At 42.5% G+C, this 26,850-nt stretch overlaps 1 protein-coding gene across 1 annotated transcript in view; it reads right to left on the bottom strand.

Moving 5' to 3' along the window:
• Positions 1-26,850, bottom strand: part of ap1g1 (adaptor related protein complex 1 subunit gamma 1) — a 64,078-nt gene that overhangs the window by 28,738 nt on the left and 8,490 nt on the right. The window contains exons 2-5 of the mRNA XM_060940803.1: positions 6,991-7,194; positions 6,739-6,863; positions 6,507-6,648; positions 6,324-6,420 (exon numbers count right to left, since the gene is read on the bottom strand). Coding sequence (XP_060796786.1) covers positions 6,324-6,420; positions 6,507-6,648; positions 6,739-6,863; positions 6,991-7,191 — 565 coding nt within the window. The 5' untranslated portion in view covers positions 7,192-7,194. The remainder of the gene's footprint in view (positions 1-6,323; positions 6,421-6,506; positions 6,649-6,738; positions 6,864-6,990; positions 7,195-26,850) is intronic.

The raw sequence follows: 26,850 nt of genomic DNA, 5'->3' as shown, positions 1-26,850 counted from the left end.
CCTCCCTAAACACACACACAGCCCACTAGCTCGACCCAGACAACCGTGTCCTGTCAAACACACTCGGCTCTGCCACGTCGGACAAAACGCACACATAAAAAGCTGAGTTTGTTCGTGACCAAACGACACACACTCACAGATAACACGCTGATGTGATGTGTAGAGGGGCCTCCAGCAAGCACGCCATCTCTCTCTCCCCCGAGCAAGAGACGATCCGCCCCGACCTGAACAAATGTCTCACGGTATTATGTCCAACGTCTGTAGCAACCTCTTTCTCCAACCATTCCCAGCGGAACTTGTTTTTCACTATTCTGTCCATTTCTTTAACTTGATTTGCATCTTTACGCTCGATCACGGAGGCTGCCATCTTTCAACTCTGTTTGAAGCGAGCTTACGTACAGCTATCTAACAAGCGCGTTCATTGGTTGTTACAGAGCGATGGGCCAATCACGTACCTCGTTTCATCTCAATGACGGAATTACTGAAAGTCGGAACGAATAGGATATGAATGCGGATATTTGAGCGAAAAATCGGAAAAACATTTTTTTTTTCAAATTTTGAGGTGAAAAAAGCGGAATTCCGCGAATTCGCGGAAAAATCACATCCCTGTTTAAAGTTTCAGTAGCAGATTCTCCTCTCCCCCCCAGGTCTTACTTGTATAAAAACATCCTGCAAAGTACAGAGAATATGATTTTTTTTTTTTAAATATATAAAATTGGTTTAAGCCATGGCCTCAGGAGAAAAAACAAAAAGTTTATCAATGTCTCAAAGCAGAGCTCCTGAGGAGTTTATGAGCAAAATATTTCCAAGGGCACAAAATCCCCCTGAATAGAATAACATTACAGCACTATGAATAAACACGACAATTCGATGGTTCTTCACCTCAATAAATCACAGAAGTGTCTTGTGACTGACAATAACAGCAACGAGACACGCATCATAGTTACGATACATATTTATTCCTCTCTCTAATGCCGCATGCCATGCGCCAGAAACACCAGCACATTTATTATAATGTGACTCTGCTGGGTACCTGGTGGATAGTCGTGAACCAGCGCCTTCACTTTACATCACTACTGTAGAGTTAACATCCAATATCAAACTTGACACAGTTTTCTGGTTACATCAGTCACGTCCACACGTGCTGGTGCTCGCGCAGTGCCATTAGGACTAACAATCATGCACCTGTTCCTGACCAGAGCTCAATCACAGCGCAAACATAAGGACTCTGATGGTGATGATACACGGGGCAACTTTTTGGGCAATGCTGCCGAGCAATGTTGCTGGGCAATTGCGTTTTGACTCTTTTCTATTGAGATTGGGCAACATTGCTTCTTTCTGAATGGTTTTGATAATCTCTGGCAACTTTGAGATAAGCCAATCAGAACACGAGTATCGAGTCATGTGACCTCCGGTGAGGTTCGGATCAGAAATTTCAAACAAATATGGCGGCTGCTCAGTGTCAGTGGAGTGAAGAGATGGAGAGACTCCTCATCTGTTTTTACGCCGGTAAGTTGTTATTTTAATATTCTATATGGAGGAATTTACCTCACCAAAGCTCTAAAAAACAGACAGCTCGATTAAATGGTCACAGCAAAAATTAAGACATCAATTTTTTTTTTAGCTAACTGTAAACTGCCGTTGTTAGCTGTTGTTGCAAAGTTGCTGGCAACGGGCAACTAGGTGAGACACAGGGCAACTTTTCAGGGCAACAACAGCTAGCAACGGCAGTTTACAGTTAGCTAAAAAAAAATTGATGTCTTAATTTTTGCTGTGACCATTTAATCGAGCTGTCTGTTGTTTTTTAGAGCTTTGGTGAGGTAAATTCCTCCATATAGAATATTAAAATAACAACTTACCGGCGTAAAAACAGATGAGGAGTCTCTCCATCTCTTCACTCCACTGACACTGAGCAGCCGCCATATTTGTTTGAAATTTCTGATCCGAACCTCACCGGAGGTCACATGACTCGATACTCGCGTTCTGATTGGCTTATCTCAAAAAGTTGCCAGAGATTATCAAAACCATTCAGAAAGAAGCAATGTTGCCCAATCTCAATAGAAAAGAGTCAAAACGTAATTGCCCAGCAACATTGCTCGGCAACATTGCCCAAAAAGTTGCCCCGTGTATCATCACCATGAGTAACATCAACTTTGTGAAAGTACCACTTTTCTGGTTTTGGACTGAGTTTTGTATTCCCTCCGACATCCTGTCTATGCCTCACTCCACCACTGCCGGTTTTTCAGCTCTGCCTGTGTCTCCATTTTGGATCTGTTTGCAAGTGCATTTTCAATAAAACTCCCCCTGTACTTACATGATAGAAACTGCCCAACAAGCTAATGGACTAATAAAACCGTTTCAACTACTTTTATATGAAACTGCTGAATATTTTCCATAATATTTCTTCGTTAATTATCCCATTTTTTTTTTGAAAAGCAAATTAAAAATAAGTGCTGGATAAAAACCCATCTCTCTCATGTAAATAAAGATAGAAATTTCGTTGTCTGGTGGTCAAGTGCTCGAGATACGTTGCCTTATACGTTATGATTGGGTTCCTTGTGGTGGTACACGTACACCGGATGGTCACGAAATATCAAAAATCAGATTGATGCATTGTCTTAAAAGTTTGGGGCTCTGCTCGCGAAGCGCCGCCATTACGTAGCCGAGAAACTCATTTTGCCTTAAAAATGTCATGTTTGAATCATTTTTGTAGCTAATCTTAGATCTTTAACATTTATGACTGTACAAATTTTTTTTCCCCATGAAAATCAAGGTCTTTTACACAGTAAAGATACCCAACCTACAGGTTATACATAATGTGCAGTTTATTTAAAGTATTAGTTTCATAACTAACTTTCTTTTGTAATAATCCAAAGCACAGATCTCGTGATGGCTTTCCCTCATTTTAATGCCAATATTCATAAACACAACCCAAATGTTACAAAGTTAATGTACATTATTTTTGTTAGATTTTTAGCTCCTTTACTGTTGACCATGTACTGATATAACCTCATTTGCCTCCTGATAAAAAGGGGTTAAAATCTCATCTCTCATTATCTCTAGCCGCTTTATCCTGTTCTACAGGGTTGCAGGCAAGCTGGAGCCTATCCCAGCTGACTACGGGCGAAATGCGGGGTTCACCCTGGACAAGTCGCCAGGTCATCACAGGGCTGACACATAGACACAGACAACCATTCACACTCACATTCACACCTACGGTCAATTTAGAGTCACCAGTTAACCTAACCTGCATGTCTTTGGACTGTGGGGGAAACCGGAGCACCCGGAGGAAACCCACGCGGACACGGGGAGAACATGCAAACTCCGCACAGAAAGGCCCTCGCCGGCCACGGGGCTCGAACCCAGGACCTTCTTGCTGTGAAGGCCTCTGCATGCTCTTGCGACAAGGCTTTCGCAGACAGCTTTTCGCAGACAGTTGTAATTTATTGTTGAGCGGGGAGTTATAGGCGTGTGCGACGTTATTCACCGCCACAACGCAAGGGGGCGGCGAAGCCGCTAGGAGTAGTTGGTGGGTGTGGTTAGTGGAGTGTTTATCCTCCGATTACTTATAATGACTAGAACTTTTTTTTTTTATAATGACTAGAACTGGAGTCGTATAGATGTACGTACTTCCTCAATCAACCGCTCTTCATGCTGCTCCATCTTCGCTCGTGTTTTTAAAAATGGCGGACGTGAAAACAAAAACCGGGAAAGTAGGGAAGCGGAAGTGCGTGTACAGCGGATGTAGAGTGGACCCATCAGAGCCCTCTTGTCTGCGAGGCTTCTGCGGTGGTCACAATTTTTGGGAGGTGCGCGCAGAGCGTCTGCGAAGGTGGGGGGGCTATGCAGACACCATCTGCGACACCGTCTGCGAGGACTGGGTTGTCAGCATAAATTGGCCTTGAGGCGACAGCGCTAACCACTACACCACCGTGCCGCCCGGGGTTAAAATGAAAAAAAATATATATATATATTTTGCAAATAACATCTTTACGGTTTGTCACGATTAATGATATTTACATTATTATTACTGTTTATATAAACATACATTTCAAGCTAAATCTGGGACAGTTTATATACACGCCATACAGTCTAGTACAGAACACTCGTACTGTGTGACAAACTGTTGCATGTGAATCAATATGAAATGCCTGAACGAGAGTTTTAAAAAGATATATTTCTATGCCTATAATAAAAATAAATAAATTGCACAGTAACATAAGTTGGGTCATTTTTTTTTTTAAACTCAATTGGCTCAGGAAAGGAATTTTGGGAAGTGTGCTTTTAAGTGCGTATCAAAGGAGTTTTTAATATATATATATATATATATGAGAATGAGTGATTCCACGCTTATGGGTACTGAAATGGGGACATGAACTTATTCACCTAAAACCATTTCTTTTTTTACCATCAGTTCACAAAACATGTAATCTTTAATGAATGATATGTTAAAAGATAACTTTAATTTTCTGAGATGTAATAAAAACATATTTATATGCCAAAGTCAAGCCTATGAGTTCCAAAATGATGTCTGTTACATTACTTCTGTTACGATTGTCCATCTTGCGTCTGTTACAAATTAATTACAATCTAGCTATATACCATGTTAATCTTATTGAAAGAATGTGTATGTTTATTCTACTACACATGTTTATTAATTATATTTGCTAAAACATCACCTTCCTATGTTTCAAAAAGTAATTCTACATTGTTAAAATTGAGAATATATATGTCCACAACACTTCTGTTACGTTCTGACTTTGGCATATAACTATCTCAGAAAATTAAAGTTATCTTTTAACATATCATTCATTAAAGATTACGTTTTGTGACCTGATGGTAAAAAAAAAAAAAATAAAATAAAATGGTTTTAGGTGAATTTTTAAAAATAAGTTCATGTCCCCATTTCAGTACCCATAAGGGCTGGGTATCACCAGATACCTCACGATACGATACTATGGCGATATTTTGCCCACGATAACATCACGGTACAGCGATTCTGCGATAATCGATATATTGCAAGAAATTTCAACCACATCACGATATCTGTGTCACTGAAGAAAATCAGAATTTATTGACCACTAAAATTACATTTCGCATACATAACTACACACTCTTGCCAGACATATATTTGTCTCTATTCCACTGCTGGCAAAACCAAGAGTTGCTTCACTACAACATACAGAAAATTCCCATTTCTGCGCTAGTATTATCAACTTTTCTGTAAGCATGGACACATCAGTGCTGCTTAACAAGCAGAATCAAATTGTTTTATGAAAACTTAAAACTTGCACTGCAGACTGCACATACATTTCAGTGCTAACACTAATATCAATTTGTTCTTTGTAAACTTGAGAACATATACCGGAGAACATTTAACTTGTGCTTATTTTGCAGGAACAACACACTGTCTGAAACACATTGAAAAGTGCAGTGGGCATCTTAGTCTCCCTGAGCACAATTATGAAACAAAGTGCAGTGTGGGTCAGTGTCCACACACTGAAACTGAACTGAAACCTCAGTGAATCACGTTTCTTCTGAACTTAGAGTAAATACTCAAAATAAAATGCAGTGTCTCATACACACTAAAATTGAAAATGCAAGATAAAGTGCAACTTCTTGCCTTTGGCCTTAAATGACAAAATGAAGTTCACAGTTACAGTAAGTCACACATCACTGAAGTAGACGGGAGGACTTTGGCGCTGTCCAGTGTAGTTTGCTTCGGGTCGGGTTTCGGTGGCTCCGGCTGAGCTAATATGTCGGGGTGGTGTCGTGCTAAGTAAGTTCGCAAGTTTGTTGTGTTACCTGAATATCTAATTGGAGCGAAACAGGTTTTGCAGAGTGCGTACTCTTTGTCCAGCTCACTGTTTTTTCTCCTTTCCTTTGGAATCCAAAGTGCCTCCAAACATCTGCCTTAAAGTTCGGCGGCGTCTCTAGGTTTACGTTAACAGCCATGCTTGCTTGTTTTTTTTTTTTTTCCCCCTCACTGCAACCGCCGGGGGAAAAAAGAGAAGATGAAGAGTGCCTTGCAGTGAGGGAGCGGCACAGCGACACCTCGCGGAGCAGAGGTGCAGAAGTCATACTGGATTTACAACCCGTCTGAAACATTTATTATTTGAAAAAAATATCGATATTCAAATTTTGAGCATCGATATTGAATCGGAAGACAAAGTATCGCGATATATCGCCGTATCAATATTTTTGCACACCCCTAATATATATAACCCTCATTGAGGAGCTTATCAGTCATTACAGTGTGTAAATAAGCATCAAAAAAAAAAAAAAAAAAAAATCCTGAATGTCTGCTGCAAACTGTGCCTCACCGTGATTCTTCTCGCTCAGCAGGTTTTTTGTCGCTGGCAGAAACATCTCCATCAGCTCTGGAACCTTCCGAATGACGTGAACCGCACACAGTGCTGCCTGCATGGACAAAAGTGTCTCATTTCCTTTCAAGTTCAAAACAGAATCCTGATCGTCTCAGACAGTGCGATGCGGTTAAGAATTACCTTTTTCCTCAAGTAGGAATTTGACGTTTTGAGCAGCTTCTCCACTTCCCCAGCCAGGTCACGACACATTTCTGACGAACCCATGCAGCCGAGAGTGCACAAGGCCAGTCCCTGGACGTACTGTGTACTGTGATTTAGATCGCTGCAACGGATAAACAGACACACAGACATGTAGAACAGAGCTGCAGGAGCGCACGTTCACTTTGCCTTTCACTTCCTGTCTGTTTCTTACTTCTTAATGCAGTTTGTCATAAGTAAATGGACGTCCTGCCTCTCGTCCAACAGCAACATGGCCCCCAGGTACCCTATTCTCTTGTCGGTGAACTTCTGTGATGCAATCAGCTTCAGACATTCCAGCTATTAAAAAAAGAATTAATTTTAAATAAATAAAATCTTTTTGCAACGTGCAAGCGTTCTATAAACGTTACATCCATGGACAGCAAGGAAGCGCTTTACTGATTCATTTTAAAAAATTTTAATTCACCTGTCCGAAATGTGCCGGATAACCCAACATGTGCATATACAGCAGCTTTGCCACATTTCTACAGCGGTAAGTATTGTCTTCTTCTCTGAAGGACGATCGGATCGCCGCGCATTCTTTCTGGATCATTTCTCGCTCCTCGGCCTGGGTCCGAGCCGTCCGGATGGTCCGGATCAGCTCCCGCAGTCTGATCGGAGCGGGCATCCTCTGCAATTAAAAACACCATTTGAGTGGAGAGGAAACATTTCACTCTTTCAGAGATTACAGCTGCAAAGATCTCGCTCAAGTCGAATGAATATCAACCACATTTATTTAAAAAAAAAAAAAAGGGGGGGTGACATTATACCCCTTTTCCACAAACTGACTCCATTCCCTGAGGTCTTAAAGAAACGTCTGACCTGCTTTGGTCAAAATACCACCCAAGAATAAAGTACCACAGCTTCTTCTGCTCACCCCTTACCCTTGTTTTATTTTCCATATTCAGGGATTTGAAGATTGATCAGATTAAGGACTGTCGTGAGGCTTGGGAAGATCGATGATTCCTGAGATCAACATCAGGAAACGATCGTGATGGCGATCAAATTTAAATGTTTGTTGGAACATGTGATGTGCCACGTTAAGATCAACAGAACTGAAGTGTGTTGTATCTCATAATGTGTGTCATTTTATGAACCTGAATAACCTGCTGTCTAACTTCAGAGAAGAGAAGCAAAAAAACACCCAAATCTTTCCCCCCCCCTCCTTTCTCTGATGTGTCTTCGTGTCCCTCATCCCAGCATTCCCCCTGGGTTCTGGAAAATATTCTCCACTTTTTCAAAGAAAATAAAAATCAAGAAGTCAAAGTAGTATTCTTCACTTTATTTTTTTTCTGAGTTACCGACTTATCAAACTGGATTTAATATACAGGTTTTTACCAACCAAACTGGCCCAATTCAAAATATTTGTACAGGCCTCTCCACTACATATAAAAGTTCGGACTCCACTGCAGCCTCTAATAAGACATACTTGATTCTGGGCAGCCTGTGCACCATCAAGCCAAAATAAACCTCCTTAGTTTGAGCTTACTTAAGGTTATCTTAACATGGAACTACTGAAAAGAGGCATTAGGACTCCCCCTTTAGCCTTCACTTCAACACAAAACTTGACTTATAATTGAACAGAGTCAAGAAGAATCTCGGAACAACCAATAGTGGATGAACCTGAATTTTCTGTTGATTTATGAACCAAACACAGAACGACACCCCGTTTTACATCAGACGTTCGTCACAGGAAATCAACACTCCATGCTGCCTGAAACACCAAGCCCTTCAGTCGCTTGTCTGCTGACAGCACTTTCATTTTGCCTTTTTTTTTTTTTAAATATAAAAAAAAAAAAAAAAACACCTGCATTACTGGACACTATCCAATGTGCTCGAGGGTGTTGGGGCTCTGAATGTGCCTCCCCATGGCTGTTTCAGCCCTTAAAGCTAGACCACCTTCAAGTATAGGTTATGAAAATCATTTTCCAACAAGCAATTATTTTTGTTTAGTGGGCCAAAAGCTACTGAATTCAAATCAGACTTCCAATTTTATTTATTTTTTTTTTTAAATAGAACAATTAATGAATTTCTCCCCACTTGGCCCTAAATTCACCCAATTCACCCATACTACATCATGCATCGCGTGGTGGGCTTTCCCCGTTCATGAAAGGCATTGTGGGATATAAATTTGAAACAGGAGAGAAAAATGGAGGACGTGACTGTGCGAATGAAACGTGAAAGACCGACTACAGTAATGGAAAGAAAGCGAGAAGAAAAGATGTGTTATATACGAAGGAAAGGAAACACAGGACCAAACTAATAAATATCGGCGCTCAGCGAGCACCTCGGTGTGATCAGCTGTTCGTTTAGTTACAGAATAATGGAACTGTCAGTGCACGCTTAAAGGTAAACCTGCGCATGCGCACTCGCACACATGGACTTCCTCTGTCGGTCTGCACGAAGCGCGCGATTTCATGCACATTATTTGCTCAGCCACGGAATGGCCTGACATTTTGAGAGATTACAGAAATAATCACAATGACGACATTTCTGAGGGAGCTAAATTTCACAGATTTTATGAACTCGAAAGGCCGTCTCGCTTTAAAATCACCTTCAGTGTTTGAAGACTGCCCAAAAAACGTAATCAATTTAGACTGCGCCATTGCTTGGTTCATGCAGCGATAATTACACCACGCCTATTAAGGCGCACTGAGATTGGTCAAAAGCTTGCCGCCCATTTGATCATTGTGTGTGGAGGATTTTTTATTGGTCACAAGCACATGCTAATTTTAATGCTCCGGCTTCCCGCCGTCTCTTCACTGTGGTTGGATTTCAGCAAACGCAGGGATTTGTGGAGGGATTTCCAGAAAAGACAAGATGACAAATACATTCGTCACTATGACAACTGCTAGTAATTTTCTCTTCATCACTGATGGATTATGTTCATCAACAACAAGTGTGACGCGCACCAGCGGGAACCCTGCTCATCCGCGCTGTAGAACTGCTAATACACCACGATGCAATCAGTAGAAAGAGCTTAGGTTTTCAATTCTGGAACTACTTGGTGGCAACTACTTGAATTTTTGCACAAATGCAGATATACTGAATAAGCACAGAAAATGGTCACGGTTATAAAACTGCACGTTAATTAGTTGTCTTATAATTTATTTTATGCATCACAGATATGGGAAGAGTTGCCAGTTTAAGAACCCAAAAGGAGCCGTACATGAAGAAACTCTGAAAACCATAACTCTTTAATGAATTGTCCAAATTTGATCAAACTTTCACAAATTTTTTTCTTACAATGTTCCGCACAAATGTAGCATGCATACAGGTCTCTAGGGTTTGTTTCCTTTTAAAAATAAATAAAAATAAATAAATGAAATTTTAAAAATGGCGCAATGCTAGAATACTCTCTTTCCAGTTGCACACAATACACATCCCAATACAAATGAAGCCTTTTGAATTGCAGATCATCCCCCAAGGCGGCAATGAATTTTAGCTCATAACACTTTTGATTCAAAATTCAGCAGGAGACTAGATAACTTCTGGCAGAATACTCCTAGATTGCCACGTTTTGGTCTAAATATTTTTTTGATGAGTGGATGAAGGGAATGAGTGGAAACCTTACATTAAAATTACACAGAAAATTGACAGGCCAACGTAAACTACCTCACACTTCCTGCATTTCTTTTGCCTTGCCCAGCTTCTGCATCTCGTCTTAAGCCTAGGTCACAACCAGACGTACGATTTTTGGTGTTTCCCAAATCGCTGCGGTTTTTTTTTTGGTGCGTGGACAAAGATGCACGTTGGCCGTAAGTTTGTCTTGCAACCTGAAAGAAAACGTAAGCGCCCGTAGAGTTTGTTTGACATGACAAAAGAACCTCTGCGGCCAGTCTACGGCTCAAAAATCAGCAAGTCACACGCGCGCCCTCCGTGCGTTTCTTGCACGTAGACCGGCCGTAGGAGCACGTACAGCCGGTTGTGACCGAGGCATTATACACGCACCACTCCCACACCACTGTCTGTCTTGCCATCTTACATTCCGGTCTTTCTTCCCACTTTTTCCACAATGCAGCATACTCCGGAATTTTTCAACTCCTCACTCAGAGGACGAACTTGACCATGTGAATTTGTCATGTGCACGTAACAACGCATAAACGTTTTCCTTCAGATCATCTGCTTCTGACAACATTAATGACATCCAAGTCACCATCCCTGTGTCCGAAATCACTCACTCGTTCACTACTCCCAACACCCTACACAGAGAATTACTATATAGAGGACTATATAGTGAGCTCTTTGATAAAATAATAATAATGTTCAATTTATATAGCGCCTTTCACAAACCCAAGGACGCTTTACAGCAATTCCAGCGTTATGGACGTGACACTTGAACTCAAAATGGCAACAAATGACCCAGTGCATGTTTTATTGTCTCCCAGTATTTAAACAGGAGTTGCATATTTTAAGGCTGTACCATACTGGAGAAGTGATAGAACAAGAACAATTCCCATAGTACATCTAGGGCATGCCAGAAAATGGCAATAAAAGATGCGTTATGGATGCGACAGAAAAAGTATCACTTTTCTTGGGTGACTGTACATTTTTATCAAACTCTGTGAAATTGTAAACCTAATGTCGAAATGGAGATATCCATTTGATAGAGGGGTCCAAGGTGAATATTAAAAAATGTTTGTTTAAAATATTTTGTATTTCATGCAGAGTTTCGGAAGGAAAAAAGTCAGCGTTATGGATGCGACGAAATTCCGTTATGGATGTGACACGTCTGAAATAGACATGGCATATGTTTAGAAAATCAGCAATTTAACCACCATAACCCTTTGAAAAACTCTCTAAATATCAGCTAAAACTATCAAAGTTCTTTAATAATATTTAGGATGGCTATTGTTTTGCTGTTTTGTGGATTTTAGCATACATTTCTGTGGCTTGTGGCAATAATATAGAATTGTACATGATCAAAGTTGATTTTAGCTTGGGGTTTACATTATAAGAAAGAAAGACTGACAGTGACATTAGGTTGGTTACAAATTGGTTCAACTTATTCACATCTGTAAAATACAGGCCTAGGTGATATCTCTGGGAGTGGTTTTGATGTATTACATGTTGCTTTATTTTTGCATGGTGAGGTTGACATTTACATGGAATTGCCCTTTACAGAAGAGTTACCACCAAAAAAAAAAAATTAGGAAGAATAAAGAGAAAAAGTTTTCAAGTTGGCTTTGAGAGTGTGGAACAGTCACGAAGCGATTGTGGTAACGAATTCCAAAGTTTAGGAGCAGCAACACTAAATGATCTGCCACCCATAGATGCCAATTTAAAACGAGGAACAGTCAGAAGTCCACAGACAGAAGATCTGAGGGAGCGGGAGGGACAGTACAAATGAATTAGCTCACAGAGATAGGAAGGAGCGAAACCATGAAGAGCTTTATAGGTTAACAGCAAGATTTTGTATTTGATCCGGGAGATAACTGGCAACCAGTGCAGTTGCTGTAAAACAGGAGTGATGTGAGCAGTGCGCTTGGTGAGTGTGAGGACTCTTGCTGCTGAGTTTTGGATGTACCGCAGGCGATTGAGCAATGTGGCAGGGAGACAGTAAAAGAGAGAATTGCAAGTCAAGACGAGAAAAAATAAATGCATTGACCAACATATTGGCATCAGTTTCCAAAAGAAAAGGGCGGAGACGTGCAATATTGAGGAGGTGAAAGAAAGCATTCTTAGTAATTAGTTTAAGATGGGGTTCAAACGCAAGGGTGGAGTCTAAGAGAACTCCAAGGTTTTTTATAACTTGGGAAGGATGAATAGACACACCATCTACATCAATAGTAAAACTGGAGAAATTCTGAACCTGTCTTTTGGTACCTACTAATAGAACCTCCGTTTTGCCAGCATTAAGTTTAAGGCAGTTCTTATACAGCCATTGCTTAAGGTCAGTGATGCAAGCCCTTAGCAGCTGAACAGAGGCTATGGAAGGGGTGATAGTGATGTAGATTTGAATATCAGCAGCATAACAATGAAAGTTGAAAAAATGAAAAATGCTTTCGGACACTACTCAATCACGCTGTTATTTACATCATTACTGTCGCACAATTAAAACGTGCCATATCCGTCGGCTGGTGGGTTTTCAAAATAAATACATGCATTTTTTTTTTCACGGTCCGGTTTCCATCAAATCCTGCGCTCTGATTGGCTGGTGAGCGGGCCCGTATCCTACAGTACGGACCCCAGTTACGGACCTCTGGCGACTTGCTCGTTCACAACATGGTAGCATTTTTTTTGTCAACATTTCTCTTTTTTTTTTTTTTTTATAAGACTTATTTATAAGATGATCAAAAATCTTATAAATTTTTGCCAGCATTTCTCAGGAGAATAGCATTAATTTTACAGCATGGATAGCGATAACGACAGTCTTCACAGCGAAAGCGAGTTTTACTACCCTGAGGAAGAAATAAAACATTTCAGGAGAAAGCTAAAAACCTCTAACTGTTGCTAACACCGAGCAAAAACATGGCTGAATCCTGAATGACTCAATTTTGTATAAATAGGGGACTACATAGGCGGCAAAATGTAGTTTTTTTCCCCTGCCATGGAAGTGCACTTGTAAGGAAGCCATTTGCATTACAGCCGTGAATGAGGATTAAAAATGGCAGCTCGGCTCGGTTTTCCCTTTCGGGCGCTCTAGTCTTCTGTTAGAATTTGGTAAAGAAAATAAATATATTATTTACCAGCTTAAAGTCGGTCCGTATGGTGAAATACCGTGACCTCAGCCGTGAAGACTGACCTCGGCCCAGAGGGCCTCGCTCAGTACTTTCAAGACCTCGGTGACGGTATTTCACCATACGGACCTCCCAGCTGGGAAATAACATATGGATTTATCACAAAAATACATATTATACTGAGCATATTTCCCACATTAAATCAATACAAAGTACTTTGTGCTTGCTGCATCTTTCAGTTCTTTTAAATCAAGGCTGAATACTTTCTTCTTCACCGCTGCCTTTTATTAAATCAAATTTGAGGCTTTTGATTAATTCCTCGCTCTTCACTCAAACTTGTGTTTTATCTGCCTTATTTTATTTTAGCTTTTTTCTATTCTCCATTCAATTGTACTTGAATGTCTTTATAATGCGTTTGTCCATCCATTCACCCCAACAGAGACTCAGATTGTTGGCGCGCCCGCGTCTAAGACGCACTATTTCGAATAATGAACGCATTGTCGAGAGGGGCAGGGGCCAATACGGACGCGAGCATTTTGTACCCTATTTGGAACGTTTCATGGCGTATTACAGACCCTCCAGGATTTCGCTATGTTGCAATTTGCAACTTGAACGCAAATTCAACCAATCCCCGCAAATTCAGGGCGGTGTTGCAATTATATCCAATCACCGCAACTTTCCCGCAAATTTGACCAATCGTTCATCACGTTTTCCCTATTGGCCAAGCTTGGCCTTAGGGCACCGACTGTAGGTTGAGTCTTATATTTAGGAGTCAGTTCAGCTCCGATTTGCTCATTAGTGTTCTCCGTGCCTGGGAGACATCTGTGCCTAATATCTTCTCCACATTAGTCCAGATCTTCTTGGGTGTATTGATCTCAAACAGCACCCGTTTTTGTAGTGAACTGTTTTCCATCCTGCAAACATGTCCCATGTATTTGAGATATTGAGCAAGGTAAAAGTCCCTTATTGAGCAAGATCTGGTAATTTTCCATAGTTGCTCATTCGAGATTCGAAACGACCAGTCAAGTTCTCCATCGACTTGGGTTGCTGGATCTATCCCTTTTTTTCGCTTAGAGCGGGCAGGTGCGTTTTTTCTGGAATATCCCCCTGTGATCATTTTCCTTAAGAAGCCATTCTTGAGGTGACGTCGACAAACTACCTTCCGCCTTACTTCCAGTGTTGCCAGATTGGGCGGTTTCCCGCCGAGTTGGGGGGTTGAAAGTGCATTTTGGCGGGTTTTGAACATATTTTGGGCTGCAAAACATCAGCAGTATCTGGCAACACTGCTTACTTCCATGTGTACGTTCAAGAGAAGCAGCATGTGCGAGTCAGTATTTATATAGGCTTAAATTATGTTACTGAAAGTGTGTTATGTTTACAGTGAAGCACTGTGCACTTTACATCAGTTTTTTTTTTTCACTTAATACAAGAAATTAATGGATGCCAACATTTTTGCCAAAATGGTATTTTATTTTCCATTGTTTAGGCAGCTTCAGCATCATACTGTGAGATTCTGTTCCAATTGTTTTTTTTTTCTTCTATGAAGCCTGAGCCATTTATTTTATTAGTTTATAATTATTGTTTAATTTAGTCTTCAGGAGAGACTGCCTGCACACAGTACTAGTATTAATAGTTTTTTTCTTACATGAAAGCTGAGGCATTTATATTTTAAGGTAACTTCATGTGCTGTGAGGTTCTCTGCACTTTAACTTTTGAACCAACAGGTGCATTTGGATAAGTAAAGCCTATTTTTCTGCATTTTTGTAGTCCTGGTAATCTTTCATATTGGTAAAGACGTTTATAGGACCATTTCTCAGTGTCTCTTTTTTCAATCAATAGTTTCAGTAATAACTTAATATTTAACATACGCCGGGAAACGGGAATCCGCCAGGGTCCACATATTCAATCCAGATCGTGTCTGATCCGGTGCTGTGTAAACATTCAGAATACGCGGATACGCTGTGCTGAGCTCTAGCTGGCGTCGTCATTGGACAACATCACTGTGACATCCACCTTCCTGATTCGCTGGCGTTGGTCATGTGACGCAACTGCTGAAAAACGGCACGGACTTCCGCCTTGTATCACCTTTCATTAAAGAGTATAAAAGTATGAAAATACTGCAAATACTGATGCAAATACTGCCCATTGTGTAGTTATGATGGTCTTTAGGCTTGCCATCCTTCCACTTGCAAGTGGTAAGTGACTTGCGCACACCGGCTCAGTCCCGAATCACTGCTCGTGCACTACACTCGCGCGCTCTGTGAGCTGCGCAGGGCCGGAGTGCGCACCCTCCAGAGGGCACTCGCTGTTCAGGGCGGAGTGATTTGGAGCGCAGCCGCTGAGGAGGAAGCGATGAGCCGCACTGACACATTTCAACTTGCATGCCGAATTAGTCATGTGATTAGCGTATCCATGTATTGGCGTTGCTGTGTGCACGCGACTCGTGTATTGGCGTTGCCGTGTGCACACTAATCGTTTTTAAAAATGTTAATCTGATGATTCGCTGATACGGTCTAATGTAAACCCCACCTAAGTTAAAGATCTCCAGCAGAAACAACTTGCTGGCCAAACTGGGAAACCGACGCCAACACCATCCGAACAACAGCTTTAGCACTGCACTCCCGTTTGGGCTAGGTCTGCTCACGCCAACAAAGTAGACCCCTCACTGAATACTGCATGCCGCACTATAACAGGAACCATACGTGCAACCCCACTGCCAAGCTTGTATAGGCTGTCAGGCATTGCACCACCCAACGTACGACAAGAAGCTCTCTGTCTCATGCAGAGCGGTTCAAGCAGGCCAACGATGAGCGCCATCCACTTCACCAGCAAGTACCTCGCCGTCTTGCCTTGCGCAAGCGCTTCATCACCGTTGAACCTCTTGACCCTGCTCAGACATCAAATTTCCGTCTTGAAAGATGGAAAGACCTAGACGACGCTGATCTCAACGCAGCGCTTCCCGAACATCAAGAGCAGTTGCCAACAGGAAGCTCTCTCAGTCGCAAGGACTGGTTAACATTGAACCGGGCAAGGAGTAAAGTGGGTAAAACGAAGAACCTGGCACGTTGGGGTATTGGGACAGATGCAAGATGTCCCTGCGGCGAAGAACAGACGATGGACCACATCTTACGGGACTGTCCACTAGGTCCTCACTGCTCTGATGTGGACCTAAGAGAAGTCACCAACACCACCATCTCCTGGATAAAACACTATCGTGACAAGATATGATGATTGAGGACAGGCTGACACCAATAATTTTCTCTGCAGACCTTATTGTCCGTTGCAGTCTGTTCTTGTCCTGCTTGGTGACTGATCCAAACCAAACAGTGATGGAAGAGCAGAGAACAGACTGAATGATGGCAGAGTAGAATTGTGTCAGCAGCTCCTTAGGCAGGTTGAGCTTCCTGACCTGGCGCAGAAAGTACAACCTCTGCTGGGCCTTTTCGATGATGGGGACTGTGTTGGTCTCCCACTTCAGGTCCCAGGAGATTGTGGAGCCCAGAAACCTGAAGGTTTCAACAGCAGTCACAGTGTTGTTGGTGATGGGTGGCGGGGGGTGGGGTGGGATCCTCCTCAAGTCTGTCATCTCCACAGTTTTGAGCGTGTTCAGCTTCAGATTGTTCTGACCGCACCAACAGACCAGCCGTTCAACCTCCCATCTGTATACAGACTAGTCACCGTCTCGGATGAGGCCGATGACCGTTGTGTCGTCTGCAAATTTCAGGAGTTTAACAGACAGGTCTCTTGAGGTGCAGTCGTTGGTGTAAAAGGGAGAAGAGCAGTGGGGAGAGCACACACCCCTGGAGGGCGCCAGTGCTGATAGTCCGGGTGCTGGATGTGATGCTCCCCATCCTCAACTGCTGCTTCCTGTCAGGAAGTTTATAATCCACTGACAGGTGGAGGAGGGCACAGTGAGCTGGGTGAGCTTGGTGTGGAGGATGTCTGGAACAATGGTGTTGAACGCCGAACTGAAGTCCACGAACAGGATCCTGGCGTACATCCCTGCAGAGTCAAGGTGTTGCAGGATGTAGTGCAGTCCCATATTGATTGCTTCATCTGCTGACCTGTTTGCCCGGTAGGCAAACTGCAGGGGGTCCAATAGAGGTTCTGTCATGTCCTTCAGGTGTGACAACACCAGTCTCTCAAAGGACTTCATGACTACAGATGTGAGGGCTACAGGCCTGTAGTCATTCAGTCCTGTGATGGTGGTTTTCTTGGAAACTGGGATTATTGTGGAGCGTTTGAAGCATGAGGGGACTTCACACAGCTCCAGAGATCTATTGAAGATCTGGGTGAAGATGGGGGCCAGCTGATCAGCACAGACCTTCAGACAGGAGGGTGACACACCGTCTGGGCTGGGTGCCTTCCTGATCTGTCTGCGACAAAGCTGACAAACATCCTCTTCACAGATCTTGAGTGCTGGTGGGGGGGGGGGGGGGGTCAGAGGCGAGAGGAGGCAGAATAGCAGGGGGTGTAAACATGTCAAATCTGCAGCAGAACACATTCAACTCGTCAGCCAGCTGATGGTTCATTGCAGTATTGGGGGATGGTCTCCTGTAGTTGGTGATGTTCTTCAGGCCTCTCCACACTGACGCCAGACCATTGGCTGAAAGGCTGTTTTTGATCCTTTCAGCGTAGCTCCGCTTAGCTGCTTTCACCTCTTTCGTCAGTGTTTCTCTGGCCTGTTTGTACAGGACTCTGTCCCCACTTCTGTAGGCCTCCTCCTTGGCCTGGCAAAGCTGCCCGAGTTTTGCAGTGAACCAGGGTTTTGTTGTATGTGCGGAAGGTCTTGGTGGGCACACACACATCCTCACAAAAACTGATGCAAGATGTCACGGTATCAGTCAGTTCATGCAGGTCTGAAGCTGCAGCCTCAAAAACACTCCAATCAGTGCAGTCAAAGCAGGCTTGTAGTTCCATTTTGGCCTCATTGGACCATCTCCTCACCGTCTTGACTACAGGCTTGGCAGATTTCAGCTTCTGCCTGTAGGTCAGGATAAGATGAACCATACAGTGATCAGATAGTCCCAAGGCTGCACGGGGGACAGAGTGGTAGGAGTCCTTTAAAACCGTGTAACAATGGTCCAGAGTGTTAGAGTCCCTGGTGGGACACTTAATGCGCTGTTTATATTTTGGCAGTTCGTGGCTGAGGTTTGCTCTGTTAAAGTCCCCCAAAACAATGAGCAAAGAGTCCGGGTGCTTTTTCTCCATGTTTATCTGGTCAGCCAGGTGTTGTAACACCTCAGTAACACAAGCCTGAGGAGGGATGTAGACTCAAACCAGAATAAACAAGGAAAACTCTTGCAGAGCATAAAACGGTTTGCAGTTTATGAATAATGTCTCCAGATGAGGACTGCACGATTTGTTTAGAACCGTGACATCAGTACACCAACCTTCGTTAATGTAAAAGCAGACTCCGCCTCCCTCGTTTTCCCAGTGAGCTCCATTTCGCAGTCCGCTTGGTGCAGGTGAATTCCAGGCAGGTGGAGAGAAGTGTCCGGGATGTGCTCACCGAGCCAGGTTTCGGTGAAGCACAAGGCAGCAGATCTGTTAAAATCCGTGTTGATTGAGTTGAGGAGCAGCAGTTCATCCATCTTATTGGCCAGACAGCGGACGTTAGCCAGGTGAATAGACGGGAGTGCAGTGCGAAACCCTCGCTGCCTCAGCCTGACGAGCGCGCCAGCTCGCTTCCCCCGGTGTCTCTGGTGTCCACGGCAGAGACCATAGAGAGCTGCTACTCCTCCTCCAACAAGTAGCTCTGGAAAACTTTCCGGATCGATGAAAACCAATGAAAAAAAACTTTACTGGTGGTTATTCCAATGTTTATCAGTTCTTCTCTGGACCATGTGACCAGAGAAGAGGCGCAAAAAACAAAAATACATAAAAACATAGGAAGTACGAGAGAGCGAAGTACCGAGGCAACCGTCCACGGCGCCATCTTGGGCATGTTGTGTTGTGCTGGGGTGAAGATGTGTGAAAGAAAGGAGACACGTGATTGGTCGTAGAAAGCAGCACAATAGGGAACCAGGATCAAATGTGTGCTTTGATTGGATAATATTTCTCATGAAAGGAATTAATTTTCCATCCACTTCTGTATTATTTTGGAAGATTATCAAAATATACTTTTACACAGTATCTGAAAATTTTTATTTAGCTGCCAAACAGCGGTCACACTCAAACACAAAAAGCACAATTTTCAGGTTCAGCATGCAGTCTGGAAAGCCATAAACATTCCAAATTTATGACATGAAACAGTGTTGTTTATCGGGGCGATTTCACGATACAAGATGTCAATAAGCATCTCTTGCTGCTGTTCAGCACAGAGCACATGTAGTTTAATTTGACTTGTATTTAAGAATGAACTTCATTTCATAACTCAAAAAGTCCTTCCCATGCCATGTGGCGCATCGGGCAGCACCGATCTCCGTTTCCGTAGCCCTCGGCCTCTCGCCCATTACATAGCTAAGGTTACAGTGGGGGGCGTGTCCTCTGGTAACCGCCAGAGTTTAACTCCCCACTCGCATCTATATTGCGGTGTGCCTTGCCAGATGGTAGTAGGTACCATTTTTTATGATGGACTTTAGTATGACCCAACCGTGAATAGAACCCACTATCTCCTGATCGAGGGGTGGACACGCTAACCACTAGGCCACTAGCCGGTACTGTTTCATAACTGATTAAATACTAATTCTAGAGTTAGAGAGCCAACAGTGTCTGGTATTCCCCCCCCATGCTAAAACGCTGTCGTGAATGTTACATATGTATGGCCACGCCCTATTCTTTTCCCACGTCAGCGCCACAGGGACGAAACGTCAATCAAGCAATATTTCTAAGGCACGATATGACAGCACATTTCACAAGCTCCCTCAAACCTTTATCATGTTCAAAATAAACGAAGTCAACACACCGCGTCACGTTTTTGTAATTACAGCTGCAGATTGGATCACGAAAGCTTGAGAATAAAACAGACTTAACATGCCAGCTCTAGACACGCTGGGCGTGGTAGATGGTCGAGCATTCTGACTGTCTTCCAGAAGAGAAAGCAAGATGTGTGAAAAATTGATTATTCATAACGTACATTTGCAACAACAGGAGAAATGAAGGCTCATGAAGGCAAACACGCAGGAGAAATCTATTTTATTTATTTTTATACGCACAGTGGCAGTAACGAGCGGCAAATCTGCGTGTGAAATTCCATTCCTGCTTCACGAGCCTTCAGAGGCGAGCGCTAAGGTTTCAGCGTGCTGGAGTCTGATTAAAAATTAAAGGAGCGCGCACACAGCGCTAAGATTACATTCTGCACTTGGCTGGGTAACACTGATGACCCGCTTCTACACAATATGAACCTCCTGCACAGACACAGGAACACTTCATTGTCAGACACCAGACTGTAGAATAAACACGGGGCGTATCTGAATCCGTCATCAGCACTGCACCGAGAGTAAAGAGCTTGGAGCTCCATTCTGAACTCAGACGCTGAACAGAGATAAACAAGGAATGTTAGAGTGCTGGAGAGGAGGCTAAACAGTCTCCAAGAAAATAAGCCAGGAATAAGGGTATCTGAGATCCTGTTATATAACGACATCACAGCAGAGAAGCACAAACGTGTAGGACACAATGCTGAATCGGAGGAAATGACGAGGACTCCCATGGCAGTTTTCTGCAAAAGCAACACACACGTTACATTTTTTTGGCTCCAACTTCAGTTTCATGAGCCGTCTTTCATCAGCAAATCGCTCTAGAATATTCCAATTTCATCTCTGTTCACATCTTGATCATGACGAGATCAACTGTGAGCTACTGCTCACTTACGCATCCCCCCCCCCGCTCTCGCTTATATCAGAATGCAAGCGATTGAAAGGATTGGACACTTATGATGAATGTTGACTTGAACAAATAATGAACCCTGAAACAAGTAAGTAAAGAGCCGTGTCTCTCCCCAGGGATTTCAAACAGCATCCTGGTAAACCATCACTCTGAAATAGCATCTTGCTTCTTGAAATGGCATCAAAATCCACCTAATATGCTTCACAAATACATACACGGTATAGAACCCCAAGCTGAAGCTCAGTACCAAATATCAAGCAGTTGTGATTTGTAGTTGCTGAGAAAAGTTTTACAAAAATGTTGTAAATCCACACATTGTTTTGTAAATACATTCATTTGGCAAACAGGAAGTTGACGCGCGACAGACCTGAAAACAGGATACATGGTATTGAACCCCAAGCTGAAGTTTGGTACCAAGTAGCTATGATTTGTGATTGCCGAGAAAAAGGTTGTTTCGGATGGACAGAGGTAAACCACTATACCCTCTTCCTTCGGAGCAGGGGTATAACAAGAACCGGAACAAACAAAACTCGTATATAACGGGCGTCTAAAACTAACGCCGAGATACTAAAGTAAAAGGTGGAGTCATGACGGAGAAATTCTGACCCGGACTTTTATCAAATTTCATAAACAATGGAGCCATACGGCGAAAAGAAGCTCCAGCTACTGAACGCTGCGTGGTATCCATTGCCATCGGAGCCCGTTAATGCAGAAATATAAATACAATTCTTAGTTATACGGCACTGGAGCTTCGCTTGCAAGAAGAGGGTTTGAAATTTTGAAAACGATTTAGGAAAGCGCCAATTTGACACTTGTGCCAAGAAAGCAAAAGGCCCTCAAAAGGTGCTCCTTTGTGATTTTATTTCTGTCCGAATCAGCCAGTCAGTGTTTTCTCTCCTTCACCGTTGTAATCCAGTGCTTTGCTAATAAGTGTAGCGATAAGCTAGCCGAAATAGAAGCTTTGCATCACCACATGACCCCCACAGCAACGGTAACTATGCCGCCATGACAGGGCAATTATTAAAAAAATGTTCTGTTTCCGGTCCACCGGCCGGGTGAGTAAACACAAAAACTCCCATGTGTGCAGTTCCCAGGATTAAATGTATTTTCCACAGACCATTTATTTATTCACTTTACTCAAATACAAAGTAAAATGGCAGTAAATCTTTCTTTTCTTGCGTATTGCATCATGAGGCGTTCCTGGCTTGTAAACCTCTTATTTTCGGTGCATGACACATTCACGCAGCTGAGCATGCTATGAATTAACAACGACAACGGTCTGCAGTGGCGGCTACACAATTACACACTCAGCGAACATTTCTCCATTTGTGTATGAAAATACACTCCAACGATTCCATTTGGTTTCATTTACAACCAACGGTGTCTTTTGATGCCAGCACGTAATTGAACGAGAGAAGACTGGTTTACCGGAGACAAAATAAGCGTCATCTCTGCTTCTGTTCCCTCCGACGGCCCCGACACACTACTGCCTCCGCCGAGTGCGCGCGCACTCTGAACTGAATCAGCTCTGCGCATGCGCCGTGCGGCACAAAAAAATGGCAGCCACCATGAAGGAAGGAGATCCGGAATTTTCAAACATTTGCTTAAGTGTGAAATCGCAAAATGGTATTCTAGCGAACAACAAAATAGTAAAGATTCAGAAAAACAAATCATTCAGTGATCATTTTAATAGTGTAATTTCATCCGAACTAGGCCTAACGCTCGATTTAGAGCTACAAAAAGTCCGTGTGTCGGACATTTTAAGTACCTTTGTAAAAGTTTTGCAAATGTTACAGTCAGCATTTAAAATGCTAACTTAAAGTTTTTGTACAAGTTTCAGTTGATTAAACTGTCATTTTATTAAATGTGTCTGCTTTTGTAATAAAAAAGTACTGAAAGAAAAAGCAAACAGCATTGCGATTTCTTATCCATCCATAACCCCCCCCCCGAATGAAAATTTTTTTGCTCACCCAGTGGACAGGAAACGTTTTTTTTTTTTTAAGGATGGCCCAGGAAGCAGCTGAGTTAGTAGTTCTTCATCAGTATGAGAAGGTTTGCTGCGGTTTTGGATGTGCAAATTGCTCTGAATGAAAGAAAACCATCAGGTTTTTTTTTTTTTAAACTGACCAAAAGTAATTCATTATCGGGGGAAAACTTGAGAAATTTCTCCTCAACGTAGAAGGAAAAAATGGCTCGCAAACATACGAAATGCAGCAAGGTGCTTGTTCTTATCCAGTGAAGTGAACATGAGCACCTCGCTGCACTTTGTCTCTTACGCTCATGTTCACTTCAATAGATAAGAATGAGCACCTTGCTGCAGTTCTGAAATTAACTTCTTTTTGGAATTCATTTTGTACAAATGAAGTGAGCAAACCATAGGGTTTTTGACTTCTCCGTTCGACACGGAGTCCCATCGAACGTTTGTGAACCGTTTTCCCCCTTCTACGTTTAGAAATTTCTCACCCCACCGATAGTGAATTATTTTTGGTAAATTAAAAAAATCTGATGTCTTTGTTTCATTCAAAACAACCTGCACATCTGGAGGGCAAAAGGGCCGCAAAACCTTCCCATACTGATCAATAACAAGTAACTCGGCTGAATGAAGCACTATAAGCGTGCCCCCCGTCATGCCGGCACAGTTAATGCTGCTATGGGGGTCACGTAACGGTACAAAGTCTCGATTATGGAAGCAGTAATCAAGCGCATACAAGCCACCATCGGATCTTGTGCTGCATTTGATTAAACTTGGAATTTTCGAGTTTTGTGCACTTTAGCGACAGTGGGAAAATCATAGATGCCTCAAAGAAAGCTTGAGTGTTGTCTAACAAGGTAGCCTGCGAAAATTAATGATCATAAACTCGTGTATTTATTTTCTAAAACAGAACCATACGGTCAGTGCGTTGGATATTTAACCGAATACGAACTCATTTAAAGTCATGACATGATTTTTATTTACTGTTTACAGTCTGAGCAGCCATTTTGACATGTCATATGCTGAACTCTGGGTACCAAGTTTGAAATGGCAAGTTATGAGCTTTACTGGAACTCGCTGTGGACCGTGATCATCAATTTGCCGTGGAGATCACCGTCAATCATTGTGATCGGACACGGCCCCACACAGCTCTGTCATTTTTTTGCAGCTCTTAAATATTAATTTCTCTCAATTATATACAGTTCTTCAATCTTTCTGCTACTTGGTAAAGGTTTTTAAAAAACACCAGCGGACTTTAACCTGAAGAGACCCCGAGCAGAACCAATGACCAGATTTACACTGAAAAACCCACGATCCTAGAGACCCTTGTGCATACGCCAAAGGAACGGGTGAGAAAACGTGCATCAATCAAGACAGTCCACCATCAAATTACAGATACGGTGCCAAAAAAACATCCCAAAAGGTTATTCCTTCAGCCTACGTCCACGAGCTTTTTACAGCCTGCCATCAGAGATAAACGCTGCTCTTTCTGCAAGCACACAGCACCTAATTAAGCTGCTAGAGCCAGAGAGGGAAGCTACTGTGATTACTTGCTGAACAAAGACGTTTTCAACATCATGCTGCTGCCTCTCAGCAAAAACAGCTGAAGAGCGCATGGCTAAATGGACAGCGCAAAAGAACTCACTTTGATGATGCAAATTGGCAGCTTTCTTGTATTTCATCCAGCTTGCTAAGACATCTTCACTTCGCAGAGAAAATGCAACACTGAAGAGTAATGAATTGTGTTGGAAGGTCCAGAGTGACATTTTAATCTTCATCATCCAGCAAACTGGGAAAGAAATCCAGAATCAACGCTTTTAAATGCTCTTGTGTGATGTTGGAGAAGGACGACAGAGGGAGAACTTTAACAAATCAAATGAGGAAAGTTCTGGAGATACAACGCGGCCAGGGTAGTCAACTGGTAGGCCAAGGAACCGAGCACTTTTTTTTTTTTTTGGAAGGGAGGGGGAGATTGCATCAACGAATGAAGAAGAAAAATCAGGCTGCAGATCAGCCTTCTTTTTTCTAAATACCAAATCACGAACCATCTCAGCCTCTGTAGCCGTCTACTGTGGCCTCTCTGATCAACATGGCAAATCGTATTTATATAAATAATTATTAAGCTGAAAGAAGCTCAATGGTCCAGAAACGAGCCATAAGGTCCAACCCGTTTGCTCAGAAAGAGAACTTCTACAGATTTACAAAGACTTATTTTATTTCCTCTCCGATCTAAATAGCAAATTGATAACTATTGCCATCACCGATATGTTTAAAAAGTAACATGAAGCGACACAAAACACACACTTAATTGATGTTTATCTCCAATTTCTTCTTAATTTCGTCTGGTACCTCTGATCCGAGCTCTGCCATCATACAAGAGAGACCAATCAGAGAAGCAGGTGAACAGGTGCTTCGAGACACGCAAATCCAGCCAACGACTTTTTTTTTTTTTTTAAAAGGGCGCAGTAAAACTAGACAGAAAGTGCCGACTGCCCTCTTCCACATACGCAAGCTCACAGACCCTCAGGACTGGCATATAGAGAGAGACTCCCACACAAAGCACAGACAACTGTTCTCCCAGGGATGGCTGCTGCATTGTCGGGATTCAAAATCGCCATCTCTGGACAAAATAACGTCATGTCACTCAGACGCCAAAAAACATTGCAACTTTGAACTACTGTATTTCCAGCCATAAAGTAAACTACTCATTCATGGTTGGGTACTGATGGTAACTTTTCTGATCCTTTAGTCAGGACAGGTGCAAGTCCAGACTTTTTTCAGAGGAAATTTAATTGCCTGTTCCTTTAAAAATTCTTGTTGAATAGCCGGGAGGTTGTGAATACATTATTCCTGTGTGCATTCTTCTGAAAGTTTTTCCAAGTTTCTTTTGCTTCATAAACTTTTAACTCAACGGTACGATTAGAAAGAACAGTGGGGTCCATGATGAAATAAACCTGTGCTGAGAAGGTGCATGGAGCTTTTACATAAAAATAATAATAATAATAATAATAATAATAATAATAATAATACAACCCCAAATCCAAAAAAGTTGGGACAAAGTACAAATTGTAAATAAAAACAGAATGCAATGATGTGCAAGTTTCAAAATTCCATATTTGATTCAGAATAGAACATAGATGACATATCAAATGTTTAAACTGAGAAAATGTATCATTTAAAGAGGAAAAATTAGGTGATTTTAAATTTCATGACAACAACACATCTCAAAAAAGTTGGAACAAGGCCATGTTTCCCACTGTGAGACATCCCCTTTTCTCTTTACAACAGTCTGTAAACGTCTGGGGACTGAGGAGACAAGTTGCTCAAGTTTAGGGATAGGAATGTTAACCCATTCTTGTCTAATGTAGGATTCTAGTTGCTCAACTGTCTTAGGTCTTTTTTGTCGTATCTTCCGTTTTATGATGCGCCAAATGTTTTCTATGGGTGAAAGATCTGGACTGCAGACTGGCCAGGTAAGTACCCGGACCCTTCTTCTATGCAGCCATGATGCTGTAATTACCATCAGAGATGCAGGCTTCTGAACTGAGCGCCGATAACAACTTGGGTCGTCCTTCTCCTCTTTAGTCCGAATGACACGGCGTCCCTGATTTCCATAAAGAACTTCACATTTTGATTCGTCTGACCACAGAACAGTTTTCCACTTTGCCACAGTCCATTTTAAATGAGCCTTGGCCCAGAGAAGACGTCTGCGCTTCTGGATCCTGTTTAGATACGGCTTCTTCTTTGAACTATAGAGTTTTAGCTGGCAACGGCGGATGGCACGGTGAATTGTGTTCACAGATAATGT

Source organism: Neoarius graeffei, chromosome 15 (assembly GCF_027579695.1).
Source record: "Neoarius graeffei isolate fNeoGra1 chromosome 15, fNeoGra1.pri, whole genome shotgun sequence".
Taxonomy (NCBI): Eukaryota; Metazoa; Chordata; class Actinopteri; order Siluriformes; family Ariidae; genus Neoarius; species Neoarius graeffei.
The sequence above is the reverse complement of the archived record's forward strand: the minus strand, read 5'-3'. Positions and strand labels throughout refer to the sequence as shown.